The following is a 13,721-nucleotide window of genomic DNA, read 5'->3' as shown; positions in this document are numbered from 1 at the left end:
GTGTTCATGCAGGCTAAGCCCTGCCGCTATGGCCAGGAGATCGCCGGTTTGAATCCTGTTCATGTAGCTTGCCTTCAGCTACTAGTGCCCTGAGGGAGCACAATTGGCCTTGCTCTCTCTGGGTGGGTAGATGGTGCTCTTTCTCCTCATCACTCCAAAAGGTGATGTCGATCAGCACAAGGCTGCGTCTGTGAACTGATGTATCAAAAACCGTGTCGCTGCGCTTTCCACTGAGTGTGCTGTGATGCTACTCTGCAATGCTGCATCAGCAGCAGTTCGAAAAGAAGCGGTGGCTGACTTAACATGTATCGGAGGAGGCATGTGCTAGCCTTTACCCTCCTGGTGTTTGGGCATCACTAGTGATGGGGGGAGTGCTAATAAGTGTGTTGGGTAATTGGTCATGTAAATTGGGGAGAATATGGGGGAAAAATTGTAAATAAAAAAAAAGAAGATTTTTTTTTGCTTCAGTCCATTTTAAATAAGCCATGGCACAAAGAAGGCGGCAACATTTTTGGATGGCGTTGACATAAAGCCTTTGTATGAAACAGCTTTAACTTGTATATGTAGATTGGACAGAGCATGTTTTAATTCAGTGCCGCCTGAGGGCCCAAAGATCACCAGCATCCAATATTGTGTATCATGTTGATATATTGTTTGTGTCAAATGTTGTTGATTTGATCATAAATGGCCACAGCAACCTAAATATACTTTCTTCATTATGTTACTGTACTGTATATGGTGGGATGTCAGCAAGAAATTTGCTTTTTAGAGACTCTACCTCTAATGTTTGTACTAGTGCCATTAATTTCTCAGCCTTTTGTTGTCCCTCTCCCAACTTTCCTAAGATATTTTATTCCCATTCTGCATTAGATTTTTTTTAAGGAATGGTAAAAAGTGTCACTTTCAACATCTGCTGTGTGTTCTAGCCTCTTCTACTGTGAATAGAATATGAGTCTATGAAAATATTTGCAATTTACACGGCATCTCAATAGTTTGAAATTGGGGTTGTACATGCGTATGCACACAGATATAAAAAAAACTAAGTGTGTGTGTGTGGTCATGTGGGGTGTGTCCTCATTTTTGTAGAAGCATAAAAATTCATATCACAATGGGGTGTAAGGGAAAAGGTCAACATTAGAATCCCTCTATTCTTCTATTGTATCACGCCTGACAAATTTAAATCACACACACTCCCCCTTCCCAACACAGACACACACACACACACACACACACACACAAAAACACACTGCATGTATAACACTGTAGTTGCCCTTTGTCGAAAAAGAAAGCTCAGTGTCCTTCAGTTCTAAAATATCTTAAATAATTCATTTTGAGCAGAACCAAAATACATGTTGGTTTCATCGCGAAGCCTAAAAGAATATTATACTTGTTTATTTGTATGAATATTTAACATTTCCCATTTCCCACCAGAGCTGGCCATAAATTAATTCCTGCTGCTTTTTGTTTATTGGCACAGTGTAGAGAAATTGAACGCTTTGCCTCCACTGGATAGAGTTATTGCTGGGGCTGGGAGGGTTGTGGCGGCCAGGCGTTCAGTCAGTGAAAGGAAATGCAACGATCAGGTTTCCCAATGCAGGATCAGCCTTATGATAATTACCAAGGTTAGTGGGTTAACAAAGTCAATATGCTAGTTTTTGAGAAGGCAAGCAGGCTCTCCAGCAGGGATTGAGTAATCAGTCTTGGCCACCTGGACTACAAACTAATCTCCATTTTTCATCAAGGCATTTGATTAAGTGTAATTAGTTGGTTTTCTCATATCTGGCTTAGCATTCGTCTTTATTGAGGCGCTGTATGAGGTTTTACAGAGCACACCATTGTGCAGTGAAAAGGCCCATTTAATATAGGATGTACTCTATGGCCTAACTTCCTGTTAGATGGAGAGACGGAGTAAATTCAAAGTGACAGATGAAAGAGAGAGCTTCTTTTCCTCTCTGGGATGAAAGCACTTTCCTATCTCTGATAGCCAATAACCCCTCAGTGATGGGAGTATACATCCCCCTCTTCAATCAGTCCATCTTCCTCCTCCCTTGGTCTAGACTCTTCCGTTCACCAAAGCCTCTTCAGGGAGATCCTCGGGCGAGTTTTCCGGCCTTTAGAACATTTCATTTTTCTCACTCCTCCCATGTGAAGGGTTTAGATGGAGGATATGGCTGGGTCTGTATAGTTCAACAGAGTGAGAAAGTGAGAACTAGTTGGAAATCGAGAACCTGGTCAGCACATGTGGACGATGATTTGAGGGAAGTATTGCGTCATTTCCATTTTAATCTATATTCCATTAGATATATGTTTCCTGTATTAAGTTTATATTGTCCTCAGGGCACATGTGGCTAGCAGTCATTTGTTCCTGCAAGGACAGAAGTTGTGATAGATGTTTTTTTTTCCTTCTTCTAAGTCTAAACACATGCTACAAGCTTTTTGGAGACAAAAAAAACTGAACAAAATGTACAAATTACCTACAATAAATGCAACATTTGTGAGCATGGATCAGTTCTGTGTATTAGAAAAAAGACAAATATTTGGGAACATTAGCCAAGTGTTCTGACCTTATTCTACACACTGACCAGCAATACATTAAATCATAGAACAACACTCAAGAGATTAACTTTGGAACATTGTATGGTTCCAGTGGTGCTGGTCATGGAGTGAGCTTTACATATTAGACATGGTAGGAAGTGAACAGTGACTTATGTATGTGTATACAGTATATGATGGGTAGTTGATTGTGTCAGAACATCTCCAAAACATCAGGTAGGTCTTGCAATGGGTTCCCAATACACAGTGATCAGTACCGACCAAAAGTGTTCCAAGGACAATGGCAAACAGCAACAGGGTCATGAGTACTCACAGCTAATTGATGCAACCCATTGAGGCAGATGGGTGATTTCATCCCACAGCAGAGCTAATAGAACACACATTGTACATTACTTGGCACAATTCTTAGGTAATCTAAGAACATTACATTGATATTTTTTAGACAAACCATTACCAAATGGTTGAGAAGGCCAACTATAATAGTAATAATTTTGTTTCCAGTGTTGTCATGTAGATAGGGGGAATGGCTTTTTAGTGCATCCACTGTTTTAATCAATTTCAACTTCACTCTTCTTAGGAGATTTAATTTTTTTTTGGTTTTTGGTGAGATCCTGTCAGAACATTTTTCAATATCCCCAAAGATATTGAACTTTGGGGTATTTTCTGATTCTCATCATTCGAGTAATCCCGAAAAGCATTCAGTGATGCTGAGATCTGGACTCTGGAGAATCTGGATCTGGAGGTCCAGTCCATTTTTTAGCAGTTTGTTTTGCAAATTTTCTTCTTTTTATGTTACATTTTTACATGAAGTGATGTAAGATCCTTTCAGACCCAGAGTGTTCAGTTTCTGTTTTTGTGGATTCTCTTTTCAGATCTCAAGCAAGAGTGAGTCTTGATTTTGATTAACTTCTTTAAGTAGCCAATATGGGATTTTATGTGAATGCCTTGTGTATGTCAATATTACTCCGTATTCTTTTTTTCCCATTTCTTCAAAATGTTCAAGGCTAATTACCCAACCAACTCATTAGGACTCCCCTTATCACTAGTGATGCCCCAACACCAGGAGGGTAAAGACCAGCACATGCCTCCTCCAATACATATGAAATCAGCCACCGCCTCTTTTTGAACTGTTGCTGATGCATCAACTCACAAAAGCCTTGTGCTGATCGACAACGCCCTTTGGAATGATGTGGTGAGAGAGCGTCACCGACCCACCCAGAAAGAGCAAGGCCAATTGTGCTCTCCCAGGGCTCTGGTAGCTGATGGCAAGCTACATGACTGGGATTCGAACCGGCATTCTCTTGATCATAGTGACACCACTTGGAGCCCATTAGTCAGTATTCTAACACAGAAAAAATGTGAGAAAATAAACACTGTGAGTCTTAACGTTTTGTAAAAAACAAGATTTAACTCTGGAAAATTTGCTGAGAAAACAAGTTTCTGCCCAGTTGTGATGCTTAAATTGTGTTGGAAGTCTTTGACTGACTAAAGAAAAACAGAGATGTGGATAATTTTCCTAAATGCCTTAAGCTTTCGCTGAAAGGTCACATTACCCAAAGCGCTGTGGCCTTGATGCTGATGTTAATGAATGGTGTTGGATTTCCTTTTAAATTTCGACTTGCTCTACCCCTCCCCTGAAGCACCTAATGGTATGACCCTTGCCCAGGTCAGGGGCTCTCAGTGAGTTAGTATTATTGAGTCGTTCAAAAGACTCATTGCCTTCGGGGATGTTCCGGGTTTGCTTTTGGCTTGTGGTGGGAGATTTGTAATTTGCTGTTTGTTCTGGCCATACGGCCCCTTCACAAACAATAACGACCCACACGCCTCTTCATCGGGCTCCAGCTGATTAATGGGACGTAACACTGCAGGTCAGCTGGAGCTGGAGAACTCTGTGCAGCATCTGATCCAGAGCCATTATAATTTATCAGGATTAAATTACTGTACCCTGCTTTATTGAAACCACACGGATGAGCAAAGGTTGAACAAGTAGATTTAACATAGGAGTCATTATCAGAATACTGTGCCTTTTGACACTTAAAACTTGACTTAAAAATGTATCATGTATAAAACTTTAACCTATACAGAGTCATATTTTCCAGCTATTTCTTTTATTCTTTTAAGTTGCATCCATGTTTTACTGAAAGTCGGCATTTAATGAAAATGTGGTTGATCTGGAGCTGCAAATTTATTTATTTTTTAAATTGGTAATGGTGAACTTGTTCTATTCTAATGATATGTTTATATTTTCTGAAATGATGATACATTTCTATAATATTTTATATTATACATATACATATGATGAATAATGTGTAAAATTAATATTATTACTTGCTGAACATTCAGCATGTGCCTTCAATTCTTTAAAAATTGGACATTATAAATGTCACAATGTCACTGATGTCAAAAGCTACTCTTTTAAAAGTACAGGATTTTCCCAACATGACGAGGTAGACAGAGAATTCTCAGAAACATTTAATTAACTTGATATTTTCTATGTAAATATCTAAATTAATAATTAAAACAACTATGTTTTTAATATATACATTTTAAAAATAGTGTTTTTCTAACCACTTAAAATAATTAATCAACTTAACCAGGCAGAACTGTTGACATGGCAGCAATTCCCCAAACTCACATAAAATAAAACTGCATAACTGTACAAGTTTTCTAAAGTAAATATTAATAACATTCCATATTTGTAATAATGTGCTATTTCTAATCTAATTTCAAATCTCAGAAAATGTATTTCTACAGAGTGTTTGTATGAAATGTAAATGCTTATGCTGCAGACACTAAAGTCATGTTATATTAATATTGACCCATAAGTAAGAGGCTCATAATGACATTAAAGTTGAATGATGGTCCCTCAGGATGTGTCCCGTGAATTATGCACTCAATTTAAATAAGATAAAAGATAGCTTGCCAAAAAAATCTTACCATCAAAAGGACCTCAAAGCAGCAAAACAGAAAATGTGGCTTTATCTGAAACTTTGAAAAACTGTGAAAAAGGGCCTCTGGTTCTTCTCACCTTGCTGATCTCTCAGCCCTGTTTTCCTGTTGCTGTTTATAGCTTAAGGTAAAACACTATTAGCTTTAATTTCTCGGGCCTCTCCTCTTTTTCATGCCTGACGTTATTATTACCTGACACCTCATCAGAGAGGGCTCCCGCTGCAGGGCCCGGGCGGAGAGGTTTAGAGGTTAACGCTTAAACAGTGGGGTGACTGTAATTTGTAACAGCTTGTAGTAAAGCCCCTACCCACACTTACTTTAGACAATTCACACTTCATCAGTCGAGTTGAAAATAAAGCATATCCAGATATCATATTCCTAAATTTCTACAAATGTTAAATAAATGTAAAAAAAAACAGAGTGCAGTTAGTGGCAATGGGTCTCATAGGCCAATGTTTTATTCACAGTAGAATATTGAACATATATATGACGTTGAAAGTGAGATTTTTTACAGTTTATTAACTAATATTAACTAATTTAGATACTGATAACAGAAAATACATCTCAAAAAGTTGTTTTGAAAGAGGAATTTTATCCCATTTGTGTCTGATGATTCCTCAAAATATGTACATGTTTTTAAAGCCTAAGTATATAATAACAGTGTAGCTACACAGTAACAAATCATGTAATAACAGTGTAACTAATGGTGAAGTACACATTGGTGCAGATATATTACAGAACAGTTAAACAGGTTATGTAATTGCACACATTCATTAAAGTCATTTTTTTACAACTTGTGTGTACCTACACATGTAATAGGATACGTGTGTCATAGAGTGTGCAAATTCCCACAAAGAATACTGTTTTCCAATACGACATATCATTATTCAGATTTTATTGTGGCAAAGTGGGACAAAATATTCCGATCTGCTATGTGTAACTGGTACTGATACACATGTGTGATTAATTTGTAACAATATGCACTTCAGAAGTAGTTACACTGTTAATAACCAATGATTTTGTAACTACACAGTTGCTAGAGACACATAATAAAGTGGGACCAAGTTTTTTTTACATGCTTTTAGTTTTTACACAGTATCATGACTTTTTTGGAATTTTGAATTGGTGTTGTCTTCCCTAACTTTTTTGTAGATATTTATAATTCCCCAAAAAGTGGTAGTAAATGTTAGATTCTCTGGGTGGTAAGAGTCAGAAAAGTTTGTTAAATAAAAAAAAATGAATAGATAAATTATTTAGATAATGAAGATAATTCATTTTTACTACCATGGCTATATAACTCTCAGGCGATGCCTAGAGACTAGGCTTCACAGTCATTTTGCATGCTAAACTAATTCCACCAACCAAAAACATCCAGCAGTCATCCACCGCTGTCCTGTGGTCAGACACTGACCGCTGATTAATAGAGGAAGCATGTAGAACTCAAAGCAAGGACAATTCAAACTATGTATACTCATGAGCAGTCTCAACATTTTAAAATGTATTATAATGGATAGTAATAATAAAGTAATATTACTAATAATTAAATCACATATATCATATTTTTCATGCTGTAAACAATGATTTTTTTTTCATTCATTTATTTAAACTGACATTGGTTAATATTGACTCTATCATATATTTCACTATCACAATACTTTCAGTTGCTTCCATGGCTAAGACAGGTGTGCAAATGCAAAAAAGTAACTTGTCTAGTCTCTGTAGAGAAGTATTACTAGAGAAATATTACTTTCTAGAAAAGATCCACATGGAACTGTGTTATGCTCTATTTGCTTAATCCAACCAAATACTCATAGCAGTGCTCTAAAATAGTCATCAAAATGATCAGTTTCTCTGATTTTATTTTATTTCTGATTTTTAGGTATATAAGCATTGCAATTTTTTCAATTAGCTATGGACAAAATTTATTCAAAATTCAATTAGAGCATCTATTTTTAGAAAATAAGAAATGGTCAAAAAAAGAAAAAGGTGTAGTGCTGTCAGACCTTAAATAATGCAAAGAAAATAAGTTCATATTCATTTAGAAAAAAAACAACCCTACTGTATTGTAGTATTCAGAGTTCAGAAACAAGTATTTAGTGGAATAACCCTGATTTATAATCATTGCTTTCATATGTCTTGTCATCCTCTCCACCAGTCTTTCACACTGCTTTTGGGTGACCTTATGCCACTTCTGCCACAAAAAAATATATAAAAATAAATCGAGCAGTTCAGCTTTTCAATGCAGTTCAATGAGCCACTTTATGTTTTTAGTTATTTTGACCATTTCTCAAAAACTCAAATATATTTTATTTGAAGTTTGGATGAAACATTGCCAGTAGTTTATGGATTAAAAACAATAATGTTAATTTTACTTAAACATATACCTATAAATAGTTTAATCAAAGACACTGATCACTTTAAATATATATCTATATATATCTATATATCAAGTTGTCTTTCTGTCTGTCTATCTGTCTGTTTGCTCATTTTCTTTCCTTTTTCTCTTTATCTTGATCTTTCCTGTTCTGTCCCCTGCAGGCATCTTTTACACACTATCCTTCCACTCCTCTGAGGCGAGTCAGTGATCCTCTGAAATAACCGCCTCAGCAGGGAGCAGCCTCTGGTCATGTGTAGATCTTTGTGTGTGTGTGTGTGTGGTGTGTGTGTGGTGTGTGTGTTTGGCCCAGTTTTCAGTCTTTGGCTGATACTTTCAGGAAAAGTCAAGCAGAGGCTCTTCTTAAATCACAAACAGATTGAGTTAGAGCCGAGTGGTTGACCGGAGGGCCAACAAACACCCTCACACCCGGTGGAAATCACAGGGCCACAGTTCGAGTGGCTTAAACGCGAGCCCTGCGGGGACCCCGGCTCACAATCGCTCAGGAAATTAGGGCCGAAATGGCATAAGCTGTTGACACCATCCACCTTGATTAATCTGCACCCTCCATCTCTCTCACGCGCAGATCCTCCTCCGAGAAGCATTGTGTTTAATAGAGGGCTTAAGAATGACCAGGCTAATCCTACTATAGCTGTGTGACCACACATTTCGACTGGACTAGTCAGGATGCGTGCTGGTCTGGAGACAATTCTCCAACACTCCAGACACCTACAGCACCGTTACATATAGCTCCGGGATAAGGTTCTCCCATTACTGTAATCTGTTGATTCCTGGATGATGTCACTTCTAATGCTCTTGTTCTGTTTCCTGTGTGTAGAGCTGTGGGATCTGAACAGAACATGGGTGTTCCAGGCTGCAGAAGGGGTTCTGCAGCACTACAGCATGCTGTTGGATGAAACTCACGAGAGGCTGATCATTGGAGGGAAAGATACACTCTATTCTCTGAACCTGGACAGAGTCAGTGCACTTCACAGAGAGGTAGGCTGTGATTGTGTTTAACAATGTAGAAAGTAGAAATGTTTTTTTGTCTAGTTTGTCTATTGATTACAGGTACCCTGGTTGAGCCAAAGCCTTTAATCACTCTCAGATAAGACAGGTCACATTATTATATGTGATTATCTTGTAAAAAAAAAAAACTGCACCAGTCAAGGTTTGGGTAATATTAGATCAATGTTTTTAAACCCTAGCCCTGGCATCCCTCTGCTCTGCACATTTTAGTGCATTCCATGCTTGAAAACACACCATGAAGATCTGAAAAGGCTTGATAATGAGCCGATTAGTTGAATCAGGTGCTTTGAGAATGGGGAATGTGCTGAAATATGCAGGGCAGGGTGCCTCCAAGACCAAAATTGAGTAGCACTGTAGTAGAGATTTCAAATATATACCATAATCTATGAATACCCTACACATAGTCATGTCCTATATGCCATAGTCTACACCATAGCCTATACCATAGCCTTTGCTTTTTTTTTAAAAGAGAAACTTTATTGATAATCAATATTCATCACATACATAGAAAACATTTACATAAATCACAATATCATTAAAAAGAAAAAAAGTGCACTGAGAACCTACAAAATACAAAATATACAAATTTTCTAAAATTGTTAAAAGTCCCATGCATAACTTTTATTATTTTGATAGTCCAATGTCTTTCTCTTTTTTAATTCTGTAAGATTCTGATTAAAAACACAATCACTAGATTCAAATTGTAGGTCAATTGTCATTCTACAGCAAATTTTCCACAGTTTACTTTTTGCAATACAGATGACCAACCATGTGATGTCCTTTTCCGATATTGAGAGTTTGTTTTGAAACTTACCATAGGCTACAGATTTAAAATTAATAGAGATGTTGCTGTAGTCTGACAAACACCTCTCCATAACTTTACCTACCTACGCATCCCAGGGTTGTAAACTACATTAAATGTAGGGTTGACAGTCTGTTGTAATAGACCATGAAAGAGTGAAAGATGGTTGGAGGTCAAGTGGACGGTCACATTATCTGGGGAATTGATTGCACCACAAAAAAACGGTAGGAAAAAGACAATTCAGTGATGCCTTGTTCAATGTTCTGCTGGCAAAGCCTTGGTCTTGATGCCCATGCGAACATCAATTTGATACATGCCATCTCTCTTGAACCATCTCTAGTAGACCATCTCCACCCCTATCAAGGTGATGGTGTTCTCCAATGACAATGATCTTCCTTCAGCAGGATAATGAGCCCTTCATTGGAAAGTGTTTGAAAAATTGGAACTCAAATGACATTACATTAAATTAAATAGTGTTCAGCAGATGCTTTTATCCAAAGTGACTCATATTTATTAAATATTTATGTACATTAGCAAAAGAGGACATAGAAGTAAAAAAAAATAAAAAAAAGGCCTCAAGGAGGTCGAGGGGAATAGTGGAATAGAGGAGGAAAGGAGGAAGAGCAGGAAAAAAGGATAGAAGTAGTTTGTTTGTTAGAGTTGTTAGGAGAGTAGGTGCTCTTTGAAGAGCTTTATCTTCAGGAGTTTCTTAAAGGTAGCGAGGAAGGCTCTTTTTTTAATAGCAGAAGGTCATTTGTGCCCAAAATCCACCATTAAGGAACAAACTACCTTCTATGGGATGTGCTGAACCTTCAAGTTCAATCTGTGGCATCTAGACATTACAACTTACAGGACTTGAAGGGTTTTCTGCTATATTTTCTTGGTCTCCTTGGGCACCTACAGGGGTTTTGTAGATTATTAGCTGTAGTGGTTTGAAAATTTTTGTTAACAGTTTTATTATGTGGCTAACAGTGATATTATACATAAATGATCCCTCTTCACTCTTTAAAGTGTCTGTTTATTAAATATTTGTACATGTTCTTGAGGTTATGAAAGTGGCAGAGCATAGAAATAGAGCAGTATAAAAGTTGTATTCTTCTCAGACATAAACAGTCTATGCTAATGGGGATGATTTGCCAGGACTGTCAGACATGGTTTACACGGTTTTGAAAACGTCTGTTTGCTTAGCTTTGGTCAGAAGACCACAGACAGCAGAGCATTATGAACTATTAACTTCAGACCCAGGAAAACTACAGCAGTGTCTGTGATCTAGAGGAATTCTATGAGGAATGGAAATTTGGCAAGCGTGACCTGTCCAGGGCTTCAAACACCAACACTGGACACAATGAGATCATTGTAGTAACCACGGCAACCTCTCTCTTTCTCCCTCTGTCTGTCTGTCTTTCTGTCTGTCTCATTTTCTCTCAGATTCACTGGGATAGTTCTGAAGACCAGGTGGAGGAGTGTCTCATGCAGGGCAGGGAGAAGGTAAACTTGGTTCAGAAGTTGACCATTTGTTGCAAAGTTAAATAAGATTCACAGAAAAAAGAAGAAAAAAAATGTGTTTATGTCTAATCTAGCAGTCCTCGCTTCCCTATACTATTGAGTTATATTGAGCTTTTCTGAAAGTGTAACTTAATTACAAACAGATTTTCCTTATAAACAGATTCACTACATTAACCCTTTTAACCCTAAAGGCCCAACTCTCCCAATACATTATTCTCAAATGACATTAGATCTATATTGTTCCATAGTTCAGTACTTTTTGAAAAACATTATAGTAGCTAAAATAGTTTAAAAACATTGTGTTTACATGGTTGTTGTTTTTTTTTTTTTTTTTTTTTTTTTTTGCAACTATGCAGGTTAAAAATATTTAACTACACCCACAGGCTTTTCAAACATATGTAAAACATATATTCATTGTCTCAGAGTGAAAAAAACACTGTGTACTATACTATCGTATGTATTTTAGCATTAACATTAATGTGTACTTAAATGCATACTAAATGTACTATTTTGAAAGAACTTATGGCAACTTATATATAGTATATAGTATATTTCAACTGTAATTAAACTATATTTAAATACAACATAAAAGCATTAGATTGTGCTTTTGAGTGCTTTTTCGTATATATATTCTCTAAAATTCAGTAGATTTAAGTATATTATAAATGTACTACTTTGCATATTGATGCACACAGTGTGTACACCTTAATGACAATGAAAGTGCACATTAAGCAGTATGTATTGCCACTTTATATATTTTCTATCAACACAACATATCATTTAAAGCATATTGCTTAAAATACATTAATGGAATTAAAGAGACAGTATATTTAATCTGTATTTTCATTGAGTATATTACATAGAAAATGCACTTTTAGTATTCTTTACCTAATTTAAACATACGTTTAATGCTCTGAAGTACACTTCCTTTTCACAAGGGAAAGTAGAGTCACTCTTAATAAAGTACTCTAAAATAAATGCCTCGCCTCACAGTGAAAACATCCACATTGGTCATAATTTGCTGTGATTTTATGTTAATGACTCATTGCAACAGTAAGAGGAAGTGCAATCTCTCGCAATGAAAAAAAAAAACAATACTACATGTGACTCCTCTTTTTGCTGTAACCAAGCAAAAACCTAAACATACACCTAAACCTTACCTAAATTTAAACCTCTTCCATTTTTTTTCTTTAATGTTGTGCAGTTCATTTGTTTTTAATAAGCTTTAAAAAATGTATGAACGACAATACCTGTTGTTTTATTTTATTATTATTCAAGTACAGGGAAAACTCTATTTGGGTGTATTTTACTCAAGAGTACAGCTGAAATTGGCTGTATATTTAAACTGGAACAATGTGAACTGCATATTCAGACATTTCTATGTGAGATAATATAGAATAGAACAGTGTTTCCCAACCTTAGTCTGGGATTACATCCTGCCATATTGTATATTTAAGTAATTACCCTTTCCTCAACACACCTAATCCAGCTAATCTTCCAATTAACTAACACTTCCTGAGTTAAACATAGTGCATTAGAACAGGAGACAACTGAAATTTGGTTTTATAAAGAGCTATTCCTGAAATAGAGATGTGTGATTGAGATGAGCATCAAGTAAAAAGTTCATTAAGCTCTTAAAGGGTATTGTTTGCTCTCATACCTCTCTATTACAATCATGTTTTTTTTCATGTGAAACAAAAGTTGTTCTGTGTTGACATCAGCACTGTGATCTTAAGAGTATATGAGAATGAGGTTTTAGGGCAGAGTATGAAATAATTACTTTATGAATTATCGTCACATTCTGAAGCACATCTTCTCTTCCACAGCCGGAATGCGCTAACTACATCAAGCTAATCCAGCAGTTCAACAGCACTCATCTGTTAGCATGCGGGACTGGAGCCTTTAGCCCAATGTGTGCCTACATCAGAGTCAGCCAGGGAACGGAGGTACAGTAGTTTTTACTCTACACCACAACTCAACTGCAGCACTGAGTCACCTCCACCATCCCTGTCTCACAGAGGAATGGAGAAAATGTGGATTATTGTGTTTTTTCTGGCTGGGTCAGAGTGAGCAAAACAATGGTTTAAGACTGAAGAATGGCCACCAAAAGGAAGCAGGCCTGACCAGACATGTTTTCAACATGTGACCACGGCTTGTTAAAGGTTTTATATGCATCTGATGCAGACAGGCGTAGTTAGAAGTGGAGGAATGGTCAGTGAAATGTCCCTACAGTGGCTTCGTGCTTAAGACCTCTCTGGTGCTCATTAAAAAAGCATATGTCCAGGAATGAGCTTGTTTTCTTCCGCTGGACACAGTGTCACAGTGACTCATGGGTGAGACTGGTGGTATTCCAGTACTTTCTGTCATAAAACTATATTCCGGAAACTCCTCCTCTAGAAATCTGTCACTTTACTTCTTTTTTACACACTCTCGACTCTTAATAGTACCATAGGAAAAAACACTTTTCATTCTACAAAGAATAAAGCTTGCTTGTAATTGAGATTACTT

General features: G+C 36.9%; 1 protein-coding gene across 2 annotated transcripts in view; it reads left to right on the top strand.

The window, feature by feature from the left end:
• Positions 1-13,721, top strand: part of sema3e (sema domain, immunoglobulin domain (Ig), short basic domain, secreted, (semaphorin) 3E) — a 71,593-nt gene that overhangs the window by 24,332 nt on the left and 33,540 nt on the right. For both annotated transcript variants that reach the window (XM_022679581.2, XM_022679580.2), the window contains exons 2-4: positions 8,715-8,875; positions 11,136-11,195; positions 13,040-13,159. In XM_022679581.2, coding sequence (XP_022535302.1) covers positions 8,715-8,875; positions 11,136-11,195; positions 13,040-13,159 — 341 coding nt within the window. The remainder of the gene's footprint in view (positions 1-8,714; positions 8,876-11,135; positions 11,196-13,039; positions 13,160-13,721) is intronic.

This window comes from Astyanax mexicanus, chromosome 9 (assembly GCF_023375975.1).
Source record: "Astyanax mexicanus isolate ESR-SI-001 chromosome 9, AstMex3_surface, whole genome shotgun sequence".
Taxonomy (NCBI): domain Eukaryota; kingdom Metazoa; phylum Chordata; class Actinopteri; order Characiformes; family Acestrorhamphidae; genus Astyanax; species Astyanax mexicanus.
Note: the sequence above shows the minus strand (reverse complement) of the source record. Positions and strands in the feature narration are given on the sequence as shown.